Source organism: Blennius ocellaris, assembly GCF_963422515.1.
Source record: "Blennius ocellaris genome assembly, chromosome: 4".
NCBI lineage: Eukaryota > Metazoa > Chordata > Actinopteri > Blenniiformes > Blenniidae > Blennius > Blennius ocellaris.
In genome coordinates, this window is record NC_137653.1 from 649,756 (window position 1) to 673,264 (window position 23,509).

The 23,509-nt window shown below is 47.7% G+C and overlaps 4 protein-coding genes across 4 annotated transcripts in view; 3 read left to right on the forward strand and 1 right to left on the reverse strand.

Annotated features, from left to right (window-relative positions):
* The first annotated feature begins 32 nt into the window (after positions 1 to 32).
* On the forward strand, positions 33 to 1,844 carry tma7 (translation machinery associated 7 homolog). The gene is made up of 4 exons (XM_080495013.1): positions 33 to 158; positions 766 to 821; positions 960 to 1,047; positions 1,434 to 1,844. The coding sequence occupies exons 1-4, from the start codon at positions 143 to 145 to the stop codon at positions 1,466 to 1,468; spliced, it is 195 nt and encodes a 64-aa protein (XP_080351139.1). The 5' UTR covers positions 33 to 142; the 3' UTR covers positions 1,469 to 1,844.
* Positions 1,836 to 17,569, reverse strand: dnase1l4.1 (deoxyribonuclease 1 like 4, tandem duplicate 1). Its single transcript, XM_080494999.1, has 13 exons — positions 17,474 to 17,569; positions 16,340 to 16,378; positions 16,129 to 16,175; positions 15,107 to 15,208; positions 11,239 to 11,324; positions 10,692 to 10,780; positions 10,290 to 10,376; positions 8,256 to 8,368; positions 7,964 to 8,076; positions 7,079 to 7,236; positions 6,874 to 6,970; positions 5,748 to 5,823; positions 1,836 to 3,557 (listed from the first exon to the last, which is right to left on the reverse strand). The coding sequence occupies exons 5-13, from the start codon at positions 11,317 to 11,319 to the stop codon at positions 3,412 to 3,414; spliced, it is 960 nt and encodes a 319-aa protein (XP_080351125.1). The 5' UTR covers positions 11,320 to 11,324; positions 15,107 to 15,208; positions 16,129 to 16,175; positions 16,340 to 16,378; positions 17,474 to 17,569; the 3' UTR covers positions 1,836 to 3,411.
* A 310-nt stretch (positions 17,570 to 17,879) lies between these two features.
* Positions 17,880 to 19,395, forward strand: LOC308129183 (nuclear factor 7, ovary-like; the record flags this gene model as incomplete). Its single annotated transcript, XM_080494993.1, has 1 exon — positions 17,880 to 19,395. One exon carries the CDS (start codon positions 17,880 to 17,882, stop codon positions 19,287 to 19,289), a length of 1,410 nt encoding a protein of 469 aa, XP_080351119.1. The 3' UTR covers positions 19,290 to 19,395.
* A 3,170-nt stretch (positions 19,396 to 22,565) lies between these two features.
* c1qa (complement component 1, q subcomponent, A chain) overlaps positions 22,566 to 23,509 on the forward strand; it is a 5,610-nt gene continuing 4,666 nt past the window's right edge. Inside the window, exons 1-2 of the mRNA XM_080495002.1 lie at positions 22,566 to 22,765; positions 23,254 to 23,430. Coding sequence (XP_080351128.1) covers positions 22,603 to 22,765; positions 23,254 to 23,430 — 340 coding nt within the window. The 5' untranslated portion in view covers positions 22,566 to 22,602. The remainder of the gene's footprint in view (positions 22,766 to 23,253; positions 23,431 to 23,509) is intronic.

Consider the following 23,509-nt stretch of genomic DNA (forward strand, 5'->3'; position numbering starts at 1 on the left):
GGCATATATCGGGTCATTCCGCTTCCGGTTCACTGGGGTCCTGACTGCGCGGATTACACAGGCTGCTCGTACACGGGAAATAATAATTTAAAAAAAACAACCTGTATTTCTTCGTTTACAGTCACAAACACTAGTCTTCGACATGTCTGGCAGAGAAGGTAAGATCTTATTTTGTTCGGAAAATCCGGGAATGGTGACAGATGGTTGTGCGATTGTCACGAAAAGCCCAGTAGGTTAGCCGGCTAGCCACAGCTGCTAACAAGCTAGTGACGGCGCAAGGCACCAAACTGCATCTAAAACCTGCCTCGTTCTTCTTTTATTTCTGTTATTCAGTTTTATATTCGTGAAATAAGCAGCATGTGGTGGACTTTGGAGTATCAAAGTTATATTTTAGACCAATCGGCTTTCAAATTATCTGAACGAGAGCTGATTTATATTTTTATTTATTTTTATTTTTATTTACTGGAGACATGCAGTCGATTACATTTTGAAAAAGATTTTATGTTTCCGTTGTATGTGACCATTCTTTATTATTTTGGAGAGAAAATACCGTAGTAAGATATGCGTTTGTTTGTTTTTTTACTTCAAATACTTTGAGACAATTGTTTTATTTTTAATTAATAAACAAACATGATAAATGGTACAAACCGTCACGACCGGTTTAAATCCACGTGTTTCGCGACACTGAGCTGATTTAAGCTCTCTGGCGTCTCAGACTTCAAACCTTTTATTGCATTAATGTGGACTTTTTGTTTTTTTCCTCAGGAGGTAAAAAGAAACCGCTGAAGGCGCCGAAGAAACAGAACAAGGGCGAGGATGATGTGAGTCGTCTTCTGTAGCTCCGTCCTTTGGTTTGGTTTCTCTTCAATAGAGTTGAAAAGTTGCCTTGTGGACTGCTGAAGGAGTCGTTTTCAAAGTGCGTAGCCTGGTTGAGTGTGACGATGTGTGTGTGTCTGCAGGACGACATGGCCTTCAAGCAGAAGCAGAAGGAGGACCAGAAGGCCTTGGAGGCGCTGAAGGCCAGAGCTTCGGGAAAAGGACCTTTAGGTGAAACACGGGGTTTAGTGGAACTCTGAAAGGGAAACTGGATGGAGATGCACTGAGGCCACTTTCTTAAAAAGACCAGTTCCAACATCTCCAGGCTGAGAAACGTCCAACTCTGTGGTCATGAACTACAGTTGCACCGCTTCAGTTGTCCACTAGGGGGCAGTGTGGAGGCACAGCCTCTTCTGACTGCAGGACTGTTCGAAGTGTGATTGTTTAATATCAGTTTTCACACGTTTTAACTTTGTCACATTTTAAAACACGATATTTAGTGTTTGAAATGGTTTTAGCTGTTTGATTTCCGGAGGTCAGTCTCATCAACAACGTTCCATCTGCTCTGTTTAACGCTCCTCCTCTGTTCATTCTTCTGCTTTCTCCGTTTCCTTCAGCCGGCGCCGGCATCAAGAAATCGGGAAAGAAGTGAAATGTAAACGAGCCCCTGATGTCGTTCTGCCCCCCGGACTCGTCCTGCCCCCCCCTCCCCCCCACCCCCCGGACTCGTCCTTCGTCTACTTACTGAAAAATTACCTTTTGTTCTGTTTAACAGTCTGCGAGCTGCTCCGATAATCCACACGAAATTAATTCAAATGTTTACGACATCAGAGGAATATCTATACACACACACACACACAAACACACAGTTTCCTCCCGGCTTCTCATTAATGATTTACACTGAGATCAGTTTAAGTCCTAAACTTTGACCAAACTCCGAGACGTGAAGCGTCACGAAGTGTGGAAACTCTTCTTGTTCCTTCCTGTCTTGTAAAGAGGGAGATATCAATAAAGTTTTTTTTTTCTAATTACTGCTTATTGTGTTTATTTTGGGTGACAGTCGTGATAAAATGTTGTTCTTCCACACGGTTTAGTTTCCAGCAGTTTATTGGGTGAAATTCTGACCAAATGGAGGGATCAAGAGAATTTATTTCTTAATATCACATGTGGACTTTGCTCACGACAGTTGATCACAGTTTTAACAAGATAAAATACACATTTTCAAAAACCACCCGAGATTAAATAGTTGAAATGTGCTGAAAAAAATACAAAACTGTATTTTATCAGTAGTTAATCTACGGCTACCTGCTGCTGGCTACTCACATTAAACTACTAGACTTTACTCGATAAACAAGTCGTTAGAGTACAAAAAACCGAGGTCACAATGTGATTCAGTCAAAAGTCACAGTGGTTTTTTCTTCACATTGAAAACAAACCCGTTTCTGAAATCTGAACCTGAGAGGAAGTAGACGAAGGCGACGTTCCCACAACCGCGTCATCAAGTGAAAAACCCAAAACAGTACTTGTTCTTCATCGACCGACAACGGCGACTTCCTGCCTCCGTTTCCATGGAGACAGAGTATCAGCGTCATATAAATCAGTGTTTTTCAGCCAAGACACACTTTTGTCTTTGTAAAACTCTGGAGTCACACCTCCACCTGAAAACGTTAAAAAGTTAAACTGTGTAGCCTCTATTAACAATATAAAGTCTTTCTCATCAAAGACATCAAAGTCTTTCTCATCAAAGTTTTATCAACAGGAATCCAGTAAATCCAGAAAGCAAGGACTTTTTTTAATAGTGCCTCCCTCAGTGTGAAACCTGGACCTGATGGATGAAGAGCTGAGATCCTGGTTTTCAAAAACTTCTCCATCACTGTCACTGACACAGTACTTTGATCCAAGATGGTAGCAGGAGGTGGAGATGAACCACACTGACGTCTGTCACTTTACATTTCACCGGCAAAGTTCTGTGCTGCCCTCTAGTGGTGAAGAGTATTTATACATGATTACTCTGCAACACACTGTCGCTGTGAGAGCAAAGGTTTTTTTAGGAAAAAATGTGAAATGTGATCATTTCCCACGGCTCAGCTGACGATCTGGAGGAAACACCAGTGTTCCGCGGAGCAGAGGTTGAAAAACACTGGCATAGAGAAGCAGGAAGGTGTAATAACACATTAATAAGCACTGCATAGAGAAGCATGAGGGTGTAATAACACATGAATAAATACTGCATAGAGAAGCATGAGGGTGTAATAACACATGAATAAATACTGCATAGAGAAGCATGAGGGTGTAATAACACATGAATAAATACTGCATAGAGAAGCATGAGGGTGTAATAACACATGAATAAATACTGCATAGAGAAGCATGAGGGTGTAATAACACATGAATAAATACTGCATAGAGTGGTTCAAACTGTGACCTTATATAGTCGCAGTGGCCTTAAATAAGTTAAACAAGGTGTTTGATCAACGTTTCTAAACTCCTCCCACAAGAGAGGTATTTGCATTTTTCACTTGAAGACGTGTTGGTACAAACGGCGGCGGAGGTATGGAGGTATGGCGGTATGGCGGACGCTCCTTCCTGCCAAATCTACACGGGCGTCATCTTCGCCACCTTCATGCGCAACATCTGGATCTCCAGGCTGAGCTTCTCCCGCTCCAGAAGCAGGTTCTCCTTCTTCATCTCCAGCAGGTCCTCGCTGACCACCACCAGCCCGTTCGTCCGGAGCGCCGGCCCTGCAGAGCAAACAGCAGAACTGCTGAGGTCAGCAGCTGGGTGTCTCCTGGAGCCTTCACCCTCACGTCGTCCCGGGAGACGATCTCAGATCCAGAGCCACTTCCTATCGACCTTATTCCGCCCCGCCCACTTTTACTTTTGTCCCACACTTCCGTTGGAAACGCACTTCCTGTTCCAGCGAAATCACATTCGTTTCAACGGAGAACTACTGGGAAGACTTGCACCTAAAATATCATATAAGGAGGTTATTTTGCGCCAAATGTGCTGCGATCATGTTCACCAACGAGTAAACGACGCATTGCTTCTGTTGATAGTTTGAAAACGACTTTGAGGTGTTTATCTACTCAGTGCGGAGCTCCTCTTCACTGAGGAGAGCAAAGAGCAACTAGATGATCTGCATTTCCCGCGACAAATGCATGATAGTGTGAATGCTGCTGGCAAACTGTAATGCACGATTTTCAAAAAAATCGCACGATTTTCAAAAAAATTGCAGGATTTTTAAAAAGTTACACAATTTAAAAAAAATTGCACAATTAAAAAAAAATTGCAGGATTTTCCAAAAATTGCAGGATTTTCAAAAAATTGTACGATTTTCAAAAAGTTTCACAAGTTTCAAAAAGTTGAAACAGTTGAAAAAGTAGAAAAAAGTTGGAAAAGTTAAAAAAGTGGAAAAAGTTGAAAAGTTAAAAACGTTTCCAAAAGTTGAAATAGTTGCAACAGTTGAAAAAGTTGAACAGTTTAAAAGTTGAATGGTTGAAATCGGTGAAGATTTGAAGAAGTTATAGCGAGGTAAAAAATGTCTCCATCCGTTAACATTGGAAAAAAGTTGCACAAAAGTTGAAATATTTCAAAAAGTTGACGAGATTTCACAAAGCTAGAACTTAGCCGGAAAGTGCCGAAAAAGCTGCACGATTTGATATTTGAATGGTGACGAACGGGGGAAGGTCGCCAGAGTTTTAGCGATTGGAAAAACGTCCAGAATAAACAGAAACAGAATCTCAAGAGTGTGAAAGCCTTGCCTTGCCTTGCATTCACACTAACCATCAGTGTGGAAACACAATATTCCATATAGAGTGACTTTATTCCAGACTACAGTCTAAATCAGAGTGTGTCCAGCGCTACATGCTGTCATTATCGTGCCGCAGTGTTTACAAGACGACAGGCTAACGTTGCTAACTAGTTAGCTTCCAGCCGGGCTAGCGATTGTTAAGCCGCGTCTTGCTTAGGAAATTAAGGCATCTGTTAAACAAACCCAGCGACTAAAAACTACCCAAAAGACATGCAGCATGTCCACGTCGGGAAATATTGAGCTGCTGCAGGAACAGAAATGCAACAAAGGACCACGACACTCAAACCTCTTCTTCTGATGTTCAAAACAAAGCTGCGACAGAGTTAGCTTCCTTTTTCTCCACGCACTGCGCAATTAACGCCGGCCATCTCTGATAGCTTTAAATTAGCTTTGAATTGGAAACAATTAAACAGACTGGTAGCGCTAATCAACTAGCGCGGAGCTAAACCGGGAGTGGGGTTACGCGCATGGCGCCGCCCACGCTAACTTCCGGAATAAGGTGAATAACGATCAGGACTAAATGATCCAAACACACCAAAACGACTCCGACAGCGACGCTCCGATTTGGAAAAAGGTTTTGCAGACCAAACCTTGTTTTTGTGACGTCATCATGCATTTTATTTTGAAAAAAACCGGAGTACATGAAACACATGAAACACACGGCGAAGATGAAGAGTGCAGGTTCACTCTTCGGCCACATTTTGCCAATGGAAACTGACTTTTCGTGGCGTTTCGGCTCCTGAGGCGGAGCTTTTTGAAAATGGCTCCGTCTCCATGGAAACGAGGGCGAAAACACAATGCCGCTACTGCACATGCTCAGTAGAGCCAATCAGAGCACGGTTCTTCCCAGTCCGTATACGATCTCATCTCTCATTTCTACGCCAACATTCCAATAAAACCTTCCCAGGCGGCGCCACAGCGCCACCCAGCAGAGGCGCTGTGCATCACACCTCCCTCTGAAACAGAGGTGTGTCTCAGGGTTGCGTTTCCACGGCGACCGCCACAGGAGGCCAGAGGGTCTACAACAGACCATGTGTGGACAGAACAGCGGCGGTCACCGGGTGGCGCTAGAGCAGCACACAGGCTCCTCTACAGAGGCGGAGAAATGCTGCTGCGCTACCGTCGTCGTCGTCTGCGGCCTCCGTCAGCGACCTCAGCTCCACCTCCACCGGGTAGTGGTCGCTCACCTTCAGCGCCTGGGAACAGCCGGGACATTGATCACACTGTAGTCAATCATATTGTAATCAATCACCTGTAGTCAATCAAACTGTAATCAATCACACTGTAGTCACACTGTAATCAATCAATCACCAGTAATCAATCACACTATAATCACAAAATGCATATTTTTCATTTTGTTTCCAAAGACTGTTTTCACTGAAATCGTCCTCCAGGTGAAGCTCCAGGCGTCATGTGACCGCCCCGCCCCTGCATCATGTGACCGCCCCGCCCCGCCGTCATGTGACCCGTCATGTGACCGACCCGCCCCGACCCGGGCGTCATGTGACCGCCCCGCCCCGGGCGTCATGTAACCCGTCATGTGACCGCCCCGCCCCGGGCGTCATGTAATCCGTCATGTGACCGCCCCTACCAGGCATCATGTGACCCGTCATGTGACCGCCCCGACCCGGGCGTCATGTGACCCATCATGTGACCGCCCCGCCAGTCGTGTAACCCGTCATGTGACCACCCCGCCCGTCGTGTAACCCGTCATGTGACCGACCCGCCCCGGGCGTCATGTGACCGCCCCGCCCGTCGTGTAACCTGTCATGTGACCGACCCGCCCCGGACGTCATGTGACCGACCCGCCCCGGACGTCATGTGACCGACCCGCCCCGGGCTTCGTGTGACCGACCCGCCCCAGGCGTCATGTAACCCGTCATGTGACCGACCCGCCCCGGGCTTCGTGTGACCGACCCACCCCGGGCGTCATGTGACCGACCCGCCCCAGGCGTCATGTAACCCGTCATGTGACCGACCCACCCCGGGCGTCATGTGACCCGTCATGCGACCGACCCACCCCGGGCGTCATGTGACCCGTCATGCGACCGACCCGCCCCGGGCTTCGTGTGACCGACCCACCCCGGGCGTCATGTGACCGACCCGCCCCAGGCGTCATGTAACCCGTCATGTGACCGACCCACCCCGGGCGTCATGTGACCCGTCATGCGACCGACCCACCCCGGGCGTCATGTGACCCATCATGTGACCGCCCCGCCAGTCGTGTAACCCGTCATGTGACCGACCTGCTCCTCGCTGAGCCCGTAAGCCTGCTGGAAGTTGAACGGTTTGGCAGATCCTGGCACCATGGCGAGACACATGTCGTCTCCGTAGATCACGATCCTGCAACACACCATCACCACCGTCACCATCATCATCCTCCTCCTCCTCCTCCTCCTCCTCCACCCCGCGGCCCGTCGGCGGTTCTGGAGGTGCGTCGGCGCCTCTCGCCTGTCGTAGGTGTGCTGGTTCCGGGTGCTAGCCGTCGTGTCCACGTCGTCTCCGATCAGCCAGTGGAAGTTGGTGTCGCTGCGGATTCGCAGGGTCTTCATCTCGCTCTTGGTGACGTAGGCGCCGTCGGCGTTGAAGTCGCCCAGGATCATGATGTTCTGCAGGGAGGAGCAGGAGGACAGGGGTCACGCTTTAATCAGTCCTTCTGCTCTGGATTCTGCTGAAGCTCTGAGACGAAGACAGACGGGAAGTAACAAGACCTTTGAAACTGCAAGTACTGCAATTATGTCACTACTTTCATAATTAGAATGTTAGAATACTAACAGCTTCAGCAGTTCATCTTTTACTCTCTGAAAGAAGCTGCTTTACTTTTCTCTGGTCGCCTTCGCTTCAAAGTCGGGCAGAATGTCTTCCTCTGCGTTTATTTATTTAGTTATTGGTTTATGAATGAATTTGTAACTTTTCACAAACATTATTAACCATAATTACATGAACCCCTCGGGGACGATTTGTCGTCAACAAGGATCAGTCCACTCGATTCTGGCACGTTAGCATGTAACCGTTTCAGATTAAGTCCCAGTAAACCGCGTAAAACCTCCCATACAAAGTGGGTGAGAGGCTCCTCGTGGAGGAGATCGGCGTCCGTTGCCATGGAGACGCTCAGTGTTTCACGGTGACGTGGCCACCTGACAGGCGAGTTAGCGCCAACGTGAGCTAACGGCTAACACGCTAGCCAACGAAAGTCCGCGCTCTACCGAGCGTAGCTTTAGTCATCGAGCCGATATCGAACAAAGTGACGGCGAGGAGACGTTTCGGCGAGGAGACGTTTCGGCGAGGAGACGTTTCGGCGAGGAGACGTTTCGGCAAGGAGACGCTGGGCCTCACATCAGTCCTCCACTTCTTCTTCACGTGCTGGAAGAGGTCGTAGAGTTCGTCCAGCTCCTTGTCCGAGTCATCGGGCTTGGTGTGGACGGGGATCAGCACCAGGTCCTTCAGCACTGCGGAGACGCACACGGAGAAGAAACGAGCATCGCCGCGGTCCAAACACTTTGTTCCGGTGGTGCCCCGAGGTGGACGTCCAACCACACCAGAGCCAGCAGACAACGCATTATTCTCTGTGACGATTTAGCGTCAGTCCACATGGTGACAAAGCAGGAGATGTAAAACACACACACACCTGTGTTGAGGCACCTGAATCTCAGGATGTAAGGATCTCTGGCAAAAACATCTCCTTCTCCTGTCACTTCCTCATCGTACTGGTAGGAACCCACCAGGTCCACCAGGTCGTCCCTGCACACACACACACACACACACACGATTGTGGGACGTTGGTGAAGGTCTGCGCTCTACCCAGTGTAGCTCTACTGAAGGTCTGCGCTCTACCGAGTGTAGCTCTAGTTTGTCTCGTTCCAGAGTTGCAAAACCGACGCTGACGCAAAAATACAATTTCCAGCGTATTTGATGACTTTTATTTGTGTGAGTTGTCTCTTATGTAAGGACAGTCACTGGACGCTGGGACACTAAATAATAGTCATGAGGAGGACATGAGAATGTCCTTCGTCTTCTAGCACTAGTTATCATGAGGAGAACATGAGAACGTCCTTCGTCTTCTAGGACTAGTTATCATGAGGAGAACATGAGAACGTCCTTCTACTGGGACTAGTTATCATGAGGAGGACATGAGAATGTCCTTCTCCTTCTGGGACTAGTTATCATGAGGAGAACATGAGAACGTCCTTCGTCTTCTGGGACTAGTTATCATGAGGAGGACATGAGAACGTCCTTCGTCTTCTAGGACTAGTTATCATGAGGAGGACATGAGAACGTCCTTCGTCTTCTAGGACTAGTTATCATGAGGAGGACATGAGAATGTCCTTCTCCTTCTGGGACTAATTATCATGAGGAGGACATGAGAACGTCCTTCGTCTTCTAGGACTAGTTATCATGAGGAGGACATGAGAACGTCCTTCGTCTTCTAGGACTAGTTATCATGAGGAGGACATGAGAACGTCCTTCTACTGGGACTAGTTATCATGAGGAGGACATGAGAACGTCCTTCTTCTGGGACTAGTTATCATGAGGAGGACATGAGAACGTCCTTCTTCTGGGACTAGTTATCATGAGGAGGACATGAGAACGTCCTTCTACTGGGACTAGTTATCATGAGGAGGACATGAGAACGTCCTTCTCCTTCTGGGACTAGTTATCATGAGGAGGACATGAGAACGTCCTTCTCCTTCTGGGACTAGTTATCATGAGGAGGACATGAGAACGTCCTTCGTCTTCTAGGACTAGTTATCATGAGGAGGACATGAGAACGTCCTTCGTCTTCTAGGACTAGTTATCATGAGGAGGACATGAGAACGTCCTTCGTCTTCTAGGACTAGTTATCATGAGGAGGACATGAGAACGTCCTTCGTCTTCTAGGACTAGTTATCATGAGGAGGACATGAGAACGTCCTTCGTCTTCTGGGACTAGTTATCATGAGGAGGACATGAGAATGTCCTTCGTCTTCTAGGACTAGTTATCATGAGGAGGACATGAGAACGTCCTTCGTCTTCTGGGACTAGTTATCATGAGGAGGACATGAGAACGTCCTTCGTCTTCTAGGACTAGTTATCATGAGGAGGACATGAGAACGTCCTTCGTCTTCTAGGACTAGTTATCATGAGGAGGACATGAGAACGTCCTTCGTCTTCTAGGACTAGTTATCATGAGGAGGACATGAGAACGTCCTTCGTCTTCTGGGACTAGTTATCATGAGGAGGACATGAGAATGTCCTTCGTCTTCTAGGACTAGTTATCATGAGGAGGACATGAGAATGTCCTTCGTCTTCTAGGACTAGTTATCATGAGGAGGACATGAGAACGTCCTTCGTCTTCTAGGACTAGTTATCATGAGGAGGACATGAGAACGTCCTTCGTCTTCTAGGACTAGTTATCATGAGGAGGACATGAGAACGTCCTTCGTCTTCTAGGACTAGTTATCATGAGGAGGACATGAGAACGTCCTTCGTCTTCTGGGACTAGTTATCATGAGGAGGACATGAGAATGTCCTTCGTCTTCTAGGACTAGTTATCATGAGGAGGACATGAGAACGTCCTTCGTCTTCTGGGACTAGTTATCATGAGGAGGACATGAGAACGTCCTTCGTCTTCTAGGACTAGTTATCATGAGGAGGACATGAGAACAGTTATCATGATTCTCACCTGTACAGGAACATGAACTGCTCCTTGTAGCGAGTTCGTCCCAGACGAGTGCTGATCTTCAGGGTGTAGTGGTGCTTCCTGTTGGTCCTGTGTGGACGGACACATCAGGGACAGAGACAGAGACACAGAGACACAGGCACACAGAGACAGACAGAGACACACAGAGGCACAGACACACACAGACAAAGACACAGAGACACAGACAGAAACACACAGACACACAGAGACAGACAGGGACACACAGAGACAGACAGAGACATAGACAGACAGAGACACAGACAAAGACACAGAGACACAGAGACAGACAGAGAGAGACGCACAGAGACACAGACAGAGACACAGACACAGAGACAGACAGAGACACAGACACAGAGACACAGACAGAGACAGACAGCTGCTCACCGGTTCAGAGCGTCCATGAATGTCTTCACAGACTCCCCGCTGGCGTCCACCACCTCCAGGATCACGATGATGTCATACCGAGACACGATCTGAGACAGGACCAGCTTTGTGAGGACAGACTGACTGACGAGGGACATTATGAAGAACACGAGAACTCATTGACCTCGATGGAGCTTCCTTTTAAAAACATTCACATTTGTCTGATTTTAAGATCGTCGACCTCGTTTCAATTATATTTATTTTATGTATAGAATCATAAAATGAACACAATTCAACGACATATTTAATCGTCTGGTTTCTACGAAGGTTTCTTCCTTTTAGAGGGAATTTTTCTTTCCAGTCGCAAATTAATCTGCTGCTCATGTGGATTTGTTGGGTTTTTCTCTTTTCTCTGGAAATGATTGTGTTGTATTTGGTGCTAAAAAATATTATGTTGAATTAAATTGAACTGAAAGCCATTATAGACAAAATTCCTTTGCGTTCGTTAAATAAGCAAATGATTATTGATACGTGTGATTGAGAGCCGGTGCTTTAGAGCCGGACTCACCTTGACCAGGACCTGCAGGACGTCTGGGTCCGACACTTTAGTCCTGCCAAACTTCTGGATGTTGAACGACGCCACCTTCATGCTGCCTGCAGACAAGACAAGACAAGATGAGACGACACAGCACAAGACAAGACACGACGAGATGAGACGACACAGCACAAGACAAGACACGACGAGATGAGACGACACAGCACAAGACAAGACATGACGAGATGAGACGACACAGCACAAGACAAGACATGACGAGATGAGACGACACAGCACAAGACAAGACAAGACGAGATGAGACGACACAGCACAAGACAAGACAAGACGAGATGAGACGACACAGCACAAGACAAGACACGACGAGATGAGACGACACAGCACAAGACAAGACACGACGAGATGAGACGACACAGCACAAGACAAGACAAGACGAGATGAGACGACACAGCACAAGACAAGACATGACGAGATGAGACGACACAGCACAAGACAAGACATGACGAGATGAGACGACACAGCACAAGACAAGACAAGACGAGATGAGACGACACAGCACAAGACAAGACAAGACGAGATGAGACGACACAGCACAAGACAAGACACGACGAGATGAGACGACACAGCACAAGACAAGACACGACGAGATGAGACGACACAGCACAAGACAAGACACGACGAGATGAGACGACACAGCACAAGACAAGACACGACGAGATGAGACGACACAGCACAAGACAAGACAAGACGAGATGAGATGACACAGCACAAGACAAGACAAGACGAGATGAGACGACACAGCACAAGACAAGACGAGACAACACAATACAAGACATGAGACAACACAACACAAGACACGACAAGACGTGATGACATAGCACAAGACAAGATAAGACAAGACACAAGATGAGACAACACAGCAAAAGACAAGATAAGACAAGACAACACAGCAAAAGACAAGATAAGACACAAGACAAGACAACACAGCACAAGACACAACACAAGATGAGGCGACACAGCACAAGACAAGACAAGACAAGACACAAGATGAGACAACACAGCAAAAGACAAGATAAGACACAAGACAACACAGCACAAGACACAACACAAGATGAGACGACACAGCACAAGACAAGACAAGACACAAGATAGCACAGCACAAGACAAGACACAAGATGAGACAACACAGCACACCACAAGACAAGACAGCACAAGACAAGACACAAGATGAGACAACACAGCACAAGACAAGACACAAGATGAGACAACACAGCACAAGAGAAGATAAGACAGCGCGACATTAGACGACAATTGACAAAACAACACAGCACAAGACAACACAACACAAGACAACACAACACAAGACAACACAACAGAGAGAAGCATGTTTGGTGTCTTAATTGTCCCTCCCGAACAGGCCGAGACACGTTTCTGTTGTTTACATTCCAGAGCAGCTCATGAGACAGAAACTCGTCTCTGGCAGACGTCCAACAGGTTCTGTGTCTCGCTTTAAGGCTTTGTTGTGGTTTACAGGAGGTGAAGATCGTTTAGTTTCTCTGACACTTCGTACAGCAGACGAGTGTTTAGAAGGATTATTATTATTATTGTTATTGTTATTATTCCATGGAGGTCTGCCAGCTGGAACCCAACTTCAGGATAACAACTATGTTCTGACTGAATCAAACAACAACCCATGATGATGATGATGATGACGATGACGATGATTAACTCTTGTACGTCTCTCATTATGAGAAAACGTGTTTCTAAACATACATAACTCTGTGACACTTTGCACAGCCGCCATGAAAAATGTCATAATTTGGAGGAATCACACCTGTGACTGGAAAAATGGCTCCGAACAAGCTTTTATTTTGAAAAATTACCGAATTCTCTTTTCGAGATTAAAGCAGCCTGGGCAGCTCTATCTAGACATGAACATGATTTTCTAGATCAAACCAACTTTTTGACCAGTGAATCACAGGAAACAAGAGTTTTCAGATTAATTGTCGTCTCTCCAACACAGATTCAGAAAAACGAGAAGTTTGAAGACGAAGACGAGTTGTTTAATGAATTCCAGTCCAAAGCTGTGAGGCCCGAAATTCCTGAGTGCTTTGTTCCCGCTGAATCGTCCTGCAGTCGTCTGCTTCTCATCAGCAAGACGTCACAGCTTTACCCTCCATACCTTCCTCTGTACCAACATGTTATTTAGTCAGAGATCAAAGGGACGGCGTTGCTTTCAAAGAACATGCAAGCAAAAACAAATCCACTGGCTTCCTGTCACGCTTCAACTATTTAGAGTACTCACTCTAAATTACTCACTCTGAAGTACTCACTCTGAATTACTCACTCTGAAGTACTCACTCTGAAGTACTCAACACTTCTACGTCCATCTTTCTTTTCTTATGCTTCTATTTATCAGACTTAAATAACAACATTTGTTTACGTTCTGGTTCTTCTTCGGTGGATTCCAGTCGTCCTCCACGTTTCAGCTCTTCAACAAAACCAACGTCTTCACGGAGCCCAGTCATGAGCTGCAGCCCGTTTTTACGCCTTTCACAATAAAATTCCTCTTTTTTGTGTTTTCAAGGCAGAAATGCTGAAAACAATGTCATTTTCTTGTTGGGCCACTAGTGGGTGCTGTTGTTTGTTTTCATAATGAAACAACAACACACACACACACACACACACACACACACACACACAAATATATATATATATATGTTAGAATAATTGTATATAAGTTATCCCATATATGCCGTAAACTGATCTTTGAGAATGATGTGTGAAGCACAGCACACTTGCAAAATAATCTTATGCTTAAGTGTTTGCAGAAATAAGCTGACCAAAACCGATAAGAAGTGAACCGCCCTGTGAAGCGCTATCAAACATTTCCACTTATCCTCGCCCATCTTGTGCTTTGGTGAAACAAACACGCCCAAGCTGCAACCCTAATAAAAAGGAGGAGGGCAAGAGTTTCCCGAGCGGGTTGGAGATTGTAACTGAAACCCTCTGTCCGTTCTCCTCGCGAGTTTTGCAAACTTACCCTGGTTGTCTTGTTCTTTCTTTCAGATTTAATCAATGTCTGTAGCCTAAACCTGACAATGTATATACGTATTCGTAATGTGGTAAACGGACTGTATCTAAATGAAGTTATGTTGGCCGAGACGGAACGATCATGAAGATTCAGCCTCAGAACTTTATCAGCAGGAAGTGAAGTGTTTATTTGTCTTTAGGGCGCCGCCCAGACCAGCGTGGTGTCGCTTCTCCCACCTGGTCCTCATCACCTGGTCCTCATCACCAGGAGACCTCATCACGTCAACCCCCACACAAAGAGCCTCGTCTTCCAGCTCCAGTTCAAATCCTGCTTTGTCTTGAAAGAACGTGATCAAAGGCTTCAAAAGGCTCTGAGCTTGTCTCAGACGATCACGAGCGTCGTGCGTTATCACGTTATCGTGGGGAAATGAAGGTGACATCCTGAGGAGGATGTGGGTTTATAAAGAGACTTTCACATCTTCTAACTAGTTTGATTGGATGTTACTAGATCTGGTCTTCGTAAGGTCTCGAGAGCAGGTTGTCAAAGACGCTTAAGAGTTCAACAAGCGCCTCGAAAAGCTCCCTGAAGTGGAGGAGGAGGAAGAGGAGGAGGAAGAGGAGGAGGACTGCCTGCTGTGCAACCAGCTGCAGGCGCTTAAATCTACCTCACTTTAACGTCGCCCTCCACTCCTTTCCCCCCGCTCTCACATCAAAGACTTTTTCCTTTGATCAAAAACATCACCTGCGTGACGGCGGCAGGTCGACTGACCTGTCGGTCTACACAGCAGCATGCACACAGTAATCCTCTCAGGCGTTCAGCTCCCGGAAGACAAACAAAGGTGTTTCTCACCTGCAGGAGGAGGAAGAGGAGGAGGAAGACGAGGAAGACGAGGAGGACGAGCTGCTGCTGAGACGACCTGAGACCAGACGAGCTTCCTTCACAGAGGAATTCCTTTAAATGAGCAGCGAGAAGCAAAACATTGAGCAGAGGGTGACCACCTGCCGCCTGATTGGTCGAAAGCCAACCAATGGAGGGGCCAGATCCAGGACTGGGAGGGGAGGGGGGGAGGAGGGCAGGGTCCCGCCCCCCTGGTGTGTGTGTGTGTGTGTGTGTGTGTGTGTGTGTGTGTGCACTTCAGTTGGGATTGTATTACTGCCTTTACGTGACTTCTGCTAAAAGGTCAAAGGTCACGGCGTGCTGTCATCCACACAATTTCTAGCTTTGCTTTTATTTTGGCGGGCCGAGAACGATGGAGACGTTTGCAGAGCCGCTCCAGACGTCGGGTGCGTCTCTGACCTCAGGGTTCCCGTTCTCCACGTGACCTGGGCACCCCGAACGCCGGTGTCGGGGAACCGGCAGTGAGTGTGGGTCTGTGTGAGGCAGACAGGAAGTGTGTGTGTGTCTGTGTGAGGCAGACAGGAAGTGTGTGTGGGTCTGTGTGAGGCAGGCAGGAAGTGTGTGTGGGTCTGTGTGAGGCAGACAGGAAGTGTGTGTGTGTCTGTGTGAGGCAGACAGGAAGTGTGTGTGTGTCTGTGTGAGGAGGAAGTGGCGACGAGTCGTTCATCGTCACTCTGAACACTGGAACCGTAAACAAATCTATGTTTAGTGTTTTGTACGACAAACTCGTGTTTTTTGGGGGGTTTTTTTATTTGCTTGTTTGGGATTATCTTATTTGTTCGGGGGGCAAATAATCCAGACTACGTGACTGAAAGTGGTCAGAATCACACAGATATTCTCAATTTCTGCCTCAAAAACAGTTCATTAGAAATCTTTTCTCAGTGGATTTCAGTAAAAAGTGCACACACACACACACACACACACACACTTTCCCCCCGTTTACACAACTACGGAGTATTTTCAACAAGTTTCACCTTGGGGGTCGTTGGCAGAAAGTCCCTCCACCGTAGTCCTGCTATTTCTGCACATGAAAGAAACACAAGATCAAAACAAAGGACATTTTCTCATTAGTGAGACATTCAGGTCTGCTGCTCATCCCACCAATTATTATTATTATTATTATTCAAAAGGTAAATAAAAACCCATTAAACCCAGCAATGAGGGAGCGAACATCAGTGTGCTCACATTCCTCGGCCCGTCCAGGTGGAGCGTCGCTTCGTTCATCTGAGTCGTAGAAACAAAAGCAGACGAGTCACAGTGTAAATACTCCGGAATCCTTGTTTTGTTTTCCCAGGAAAACCTGCAAGAAACAACTTGTTTGCTCTTCCTGGGAAAGGAGTGTTGGCGTGCAGCCAGGTGGAGGTTTAAGTGTCTGGAAACAGAGCGGATCGATTGTTTACTCTGCGTTCAGCAGGAATCTGTTTCTACGTCTGTTGACCAGATCAGTGTTTTTCTACCTTTTTGAACCGAGACACACTTTTGTCTTTGGAAACATCTGGAGTCACACCTCCACCATGTGAAACTCTGCAGCCTCTATTAACAATATAAAGTCTTTCTCATCAAAGACATCAAAGTCTTTCTCATCAAAGTTTGATCAACAGGAATCCAGTAAATCCAGAAAGCAAGGACTTTTTTTAATAGTGCCTCCCTCAGTGTGAAACCTGGACCTGATGGATGAAGAGCTGAGATCCTGGTTTTCAAAAACTTCTCCATCACTGTCACTGACACAGTACTTTGATACAAGATGGTAGCAGGAGGTGGAGATGAACCACACTGACGTCTGTCACTTTACATTTCACCGGCAAAGTTCTGTGCTGCCCTCTAGTGGTGGAGAGTATTGTGGCATCACGGAGTTGGTCGCTGCAGGGCACGATGCACATTTTCTAGAGTCATAACTCACATTTATCCGTTTTGTGTGCTTTGGGAAAATACTCATTTATTTCATTTTTATGTTCATCGTCTTTTTAATAGTCTCAATGCATCTTAATGTTTCTGTTTAATGGACTTCATTTAAATGTTTCTCCACGTCTGTAAAATGTTTTACTGAATGACTTCAGGCTGTTGTGAATAAATCTGGTTTATTTGGTATTTCCTCAACCTCTAATTTAAGACATGCTGATTATTTTCTACATGAAATGAAACTTGTGTCCTGCGTCATCTTCATTATTTTAAGCTTTTAATTTTTACTTTGACAGGTTAAGTTTTTAATTTCCCTCCAGCCTTTGGCCTGAGAATCTACTTTTCATGTGAAAGCATGAAAATGTCACATGAAACCATAAACTTTAACCCTTTTTATCTTTATGAGTCTGCATGACTTACTTGGTTATGAGTCGGCCATCACGCCGTTTTGTTTCCTCCATTTGCTTCCGGAGGAACAAAAGAGCAGAAGCAAACAAAAAGAGTGGGACTTTGACGTTTCCTGATCAGAACGGCTCAGTTTGCCTGCGAGGCTCCGCCCACAAAATCATGTGACAGAGAGAGAAAAAAAAAACAGGAAGTCCCTGTTGTTGCTTCACCAGGAAGTGAGCCGGGCACACACACACACACACACACACACACACACACACACACACACACACACACACACACACACACACACACACACACACACTGATCCCTGAGGGAGGAGACTCCAGCAGAGGCTCGGCAGCTTTAACCCGCGGCTCAGACGGCGGCGTTGAGGCGGAAGCGTCGTGGTTCTGGAAGCGTCTCTCTGCGCGGGACAATGTCTTTCCTGTCCGAGGAGGACCTGTCCTGTCCCATCTGCCAGGACGTCTTCGGCGACCCCGTGGTGCTGTCCTGCAGCCACAGCTTCTGCGGCGACTGCCTGCAGACCTGGTGGAGGGACAAGCCCACACGGGAGTGTCCGGTCTGCAAGAGGAGGTCCTCCAAGAGCCAGCCCCCCCGGAACCTGGCGCTCCGGAACCTGAGCCAGACCTTCGTGCGGGAGAGGGACCAGAGGGCCTCGGCGGGCTCGGAGGGCCTGTGCGGTCTGCACCGCGAGAAGCTCAAGCTCTTCTGCCTGGACCACCAGCAGCCGGCCTGCCTCGTCTGCCGGGACTCCAGCCAGCACGCCAGCCACAGGTTCAGGCCCGTCCACGAGTTGGCCCAGGAGCACAAGGCGGAGCTGCGCAAGTCCCTGGGGCCCCTGCGGGACAAGCTGAGGCTCTTCCAGTACGTCAGGGGAAACTGCGACAGGACGGCCGAACACATCGAGGCCCAGGCCCGGAGCGCCGAGCGGCAGATCAAAGAGCAGTTCCAGAAGCTCCGCGGGTTCCTGGAGGAGGAGGAGGAGGCCCGGCTGGCGGCGCTGAGGGAGGAAGAGGAGCAGAAGGGGGGCCTGATGAGGGACAAGGTCCGGAGTCTGAGCGCGGAGATCTCGGCTCTGTCGGACGTCGTGGCGACGGCGGACGAGACGCTGCAGGCCGAAGACGTGTCCTTCCTGCACCGCTACAGGGCGGCGGCAAAGAGAGTGCAGCAGCACCCCCTGCTGGACGACCCGCAGCTGGCGGTGGGGGCGCTCGTCGACGTGGCCAAACATCTGGGCAACCTGAGCTTCAACATCTGGAACCGGATGAAGGACGTGGTGTCCCACAGCCCCGTCATCCTGGATCCGAACACGGCCAACCCGGAGTTCGTCCTGTCCGCCGACCTGACCGGCGTGAGTCACGGCGAGCGCCAGCAGCTCCCGGAAAACCTGGAGCGGACCGACTACCACCGCTCCGTCCGGGGCTGGGAGGGCTTCGTCTCCGGCGCGCACAGCTGGGACGTGGAGGTCGGGGACAACGCGTCCTGGTTCGTCGGCGTGGCGGCGGAGTCCGTCCAGAGGAAGGGACGCGTCAAATCCGGGTTCTGGCAGATCGAGTACTTCAACGGGAAATACAGCGCGAGGGTCCTGGGGGCGCCGTCGTGTGGCGTCCGGGTGAGGAAGAAGCTGCAGAGGATCAGGGTCCATCTGGACTGGAGCCGAGGGAAGCTGACGTTCTACGACCCCGACTCCGGAACGGTCGTCCAGACCTTCACCCACGCCTTCACCGACAGGCTGTTCCCCTGCTTCGGCACGTTGCACCGACTCCCGCTGAAGATCTCGGAGAGCAAGATCTCCGTCAGCAGGGAGTTGCTGACTCCGCCCTGAGGGGCCGCCACGTCGCCAAGCAGTGAGAACAGCTGGAGGACTTCTTTCAATGAGAGAACGGTTGTTGACTCATCTTCGCAACACAAACACTCGTGGTGTCGCTGGACTGAACTACTGGAACGCATAAAACACGCAGGTTTTTTTATTTTTGCTGTTTTCTGAGCCGGACAGCGAATCTTTATCACTTATCGTTTACGCGACAACGTTTCAAGTGAAAACGCCTGGTTTTACATTTACATGACAACGGCGGAAACACGTTGTGATGAATCGTATCATGTAGAGAATAATACACTAAACACAATCAGGAGAACCTGACATCCCAACCATAGAACTAATTTGGCGCTACGTCTGTCATCGTCCATCTGTCCACACAGAAAGTCTGTTAACCACGACAGCAGCCAACGGACTAAAAGTGCGTTTTGTGGAAACAGACGTCCAAAACACTAATAAAAGTTTTGTGTTTTCACTCGTTCTTGTTGCCGTGTAAACGAGGCCTTCGATCAATGATTCCCAACCCGCGGGTCCCGGCGCCCACCAGGAGGGGGCGCAAGAGAGTCATGGGCGATGTGGAGGTCCTTGACTTTAAGCGGTAGAACATTATTCTTATGTTTTCAAAATAAGTCTCCATTGAATTCATTGATGTCACAAAACTACTAAGTTGAAGCATTTGCAGTAGAAGTGAATCATTGATTTCAGAACATTGTGTCTGCAGTAGCGCAGGGCGCCACCAGGGGGCAGTGACGAGGTGAGGGAACCAGTTCAGCTGCAGTTAGGAAGTGAGGAAGAAAAACTATGGATGTGCCTCAAGTCAGAAACCGACTTCTGTGATGTGTGAAATAATGAAGTTATTAACATCACCTGGACAGGTGAGGGAGGGTTCACCTGGATAGATGAGGGCGGGTTCACACCTGGACAGATGAGGGCGGGTTCACCTGGACAGGTGAGGGAGGGTTCACACCTGGACAGATGAGGGCGGGTTCACCTGGACAGGTGAGGGCGGGTTCACACCTGGACAGGTGAGGGAGGGTTCACACCTGGACCGATGAGGGCGGGTTCACCTGGACAGGTGAGGGCGAGTTCACCTGGACAGGTGAGGGCGAGTTCACACCTGGACAGGTGAGGGTGGGTTCACACCTGGACCGATGAGGGCGGGTTCACCTGGACAGGTGAGGGCGAGTTCACACCTGGACAGGTGAGGGCGAGTTCACACCTGGACAGGTGAGGGCGGGTTCACACCTGGACCGATGAGGGCGGGTTCACCTGGACAGGGGAGGGCGAGTTCACACCTGGACAGGTGAGGGCGAGTTCACACCTGGACAGGTGAGGGAGGGTTCACACCTGGACCGATGAGGGCGGGTTCACCTGGACAGGTGAGGGCGAGTTCACACCTGGACAGGGGAGGGCGGGTTCACACCTGGACAGGTGAGGGAGGGTTCACCTGGACAGGGGGGGCCGTTCTCCTGGTCGCCAGTCTGTCACCTGTGCTGTAAGACATGTTTTTAAAACTGTTCAGTTTCAAAATTAAAGAGACAGTGGTTTTCTAATCACTGCAGCTCTACGAAGTGGTTTTTCCCTGCTGGTTCAGAGCTGCTATGAGCAGCCAGACCAGTAGGGGGCAGCGTAGCGAGAAGCATGAAGCCGTGAGAGCCAATCAGAATCCTGGAAAAAAAACCCGTCGTCACTAATTGTGAGGTAAATCTCCGCCTCCCGTCACTGGATTCCTGACATGTGGTCTGATGGAACCACAGACATATATAATAAAAGCCTCTATTAAATATGTCTACGGTTGAAACACGCAGCTCCCAGGATGTCGTCACATAAAACGACCACATGGGGGCGCCACAGTGCCTTGGCTTTATAGAACAAACTCCAGGTGGAACAAAGGATGAAAAGGGGCTTAAAAAAATTCTGCAAGTAAATTATATTTGAAAAATAAAGTGGTTCTTATTGTAGAAGTGATAAAGATGTTATTAATGGCTGTTCGTATTCATAAACACTCTTTTGATCAGAAGCTTTATAAACGGCCAGAAAGTCAACCTGAATCAACAAATGTATTGTTATTTAAAATGATAATTATTATTTAAAAACAAGGATCAAGCCTGGATATTTGTAAAATAATGTGACATTTTCCTCACTGAGAATTTTCTCATCATAAAGAGGTTTTAAGCTAAACGCCGCTCGTGCCGCTAGCTGATCCTGAGTCAGTGGATGAACTCAGGATCAGTCAGTTTCGTTTCCTGCTGGAACGTCTTTGACTGTTACGAGAAGTTCCTCCAGCAGAACCTCTCAGCTTCTCGACGCTCCACTGGTGAGTTCAGCTGATTTCATTCTTCACTTTACAACTGATGAAAGAAATGAAAAGTGGAAAAATGACAAACTCCACTCGCTTCAATTTCTTTACTGAATCTTTTTGTTTTTTTAATTAATGGTTTGAATTGTCTGTGTTTTGTGTATAAAATGTGATTTTTTTTTTTTTTTTACCTTTTCATTCTTCCCAGTATTTATCCTGAAGTAATTCACCTCTCGAGATCAACGAAGAACATTGAATTAGTGTTTCAAAGTTAAGATAAACTTACATTTAAATTCTTTATTCTGCTTATAATGTAGTGAAGATGAATATTTATAAGACTTGTGGACAAAAGAATCTCCAATCCGGCCGAACCAAGAAGCAGAAGGTCGGCATTTCAAAGAAAATATAGATTCAAAATGTTTCTTCGGAGTAGCAGAGACAATAGGTACAGAGAGTAATCTAGTATTTACCTACTTTCTGGATATTCACTGTATTTTCCTCCAGGTTTCATTAAAATGGGTTTATGCTACGATTCAAGTCATTGTTGGTCGTAATAGTTTGTTTTTTTGTGGAAAACATTGACATTTTCTTCATGTTTACTCACCAAAGTAAAAGTTTAAAGTTTAAATGTAAAGGTTATTATGTTTTCCTGCTGAATCCTTCCTGATCTACAATCACTTTGACACTTTCTACTTTAAAACTCGTTTCTTTTCAACCCGTTTGTCTATTTGCACAATCAGATCCTCTTCATCAAATCACCGCCTCTTGAACTTCTGCTTTTTCTGTTTTGACGTTTACCGAAAAGTTTCCCAGCTTCTCTTCGTCTTATTTAATCGTTGTGACGATTTTCATGTTGAATCTTATTTCATAATAATAATCTGGAGATTGACGTGTTTCTGGCTTCACACTTCAATCGGTTGAACGAGAACAGCTTGTCGTCCTGACTTCCTCTCACGTTCTGGTATTCAGACCTTCGTCATCATCGTCCTCCTCATCTTCCTCATCGACTCTGGTACTGGGACCATGGGGGGCTGCAGCCAGCTGCTGGTCCTGCTGCTGGTCTCCTCGCTGCCGCCGCTCAGCCGAGCTGACGTGAGCTGCAGAGGAACCGACGGTCGAGACGGAGAGGCGGGGTCTCCGGGGCGGGGGGGGTGGCCTGGAGTGAAGGGCGAGAAAGGAGAGCCAGGTATCACTTTACAATAAAGTACAATACGACACAGCGGGACGCGATGTGATACAATATGATGCCATACGATTTGACACAACACGATACGTCACCATTTCACATGACATGACGCGATACGATATAAAGCGATACGGTACAAAGCGATACAACAAAGAGATACGGTACAAAGTGATACGACACAAATTGATACGACACAAAGCGATTCGTCACAAAGCAATACGGCACAAAGCGATACGGTACAAAGCAATACGCTACAAAGCGATACGGTACAAAGCGATACGACACAAAGCGATACGACACAAAGCGATACGACACAAAGCGATGCGACACAAAGCGATTCGTCACAAAGCGATACGGCACAAAGCGATTCGTCACAAAGCGATACGACACAAAGCGATACGGTACAAAGCGATACAATACAAAGCAATACGACACAAGGCGACACAGTTTGATACAATTGTTACTTTGTTCCTAAACTCTGCTTCCAGCCATGACGGCCGCGGGTCCCAGGACTCCAGGCGACCTGCTGAGGCTGAAGGGGGAGACGGGCAGTCGGGGACCACAGGGCAGCGCCGGTCCCAAAGGTTTCCAGGGAAATCTGGGAGCTTTCGGCCACCGCGGCCCACCAGGACCCCCCGGCCTCGGGGCCCAGAGCAGCAGCTCCGGTAACTCACCTCTGCAGGGTTTCCCCATTTCAACTGGCGAGTTCCAGGCCAACGCAAGATCAAAGCTCCAGAAACTAAT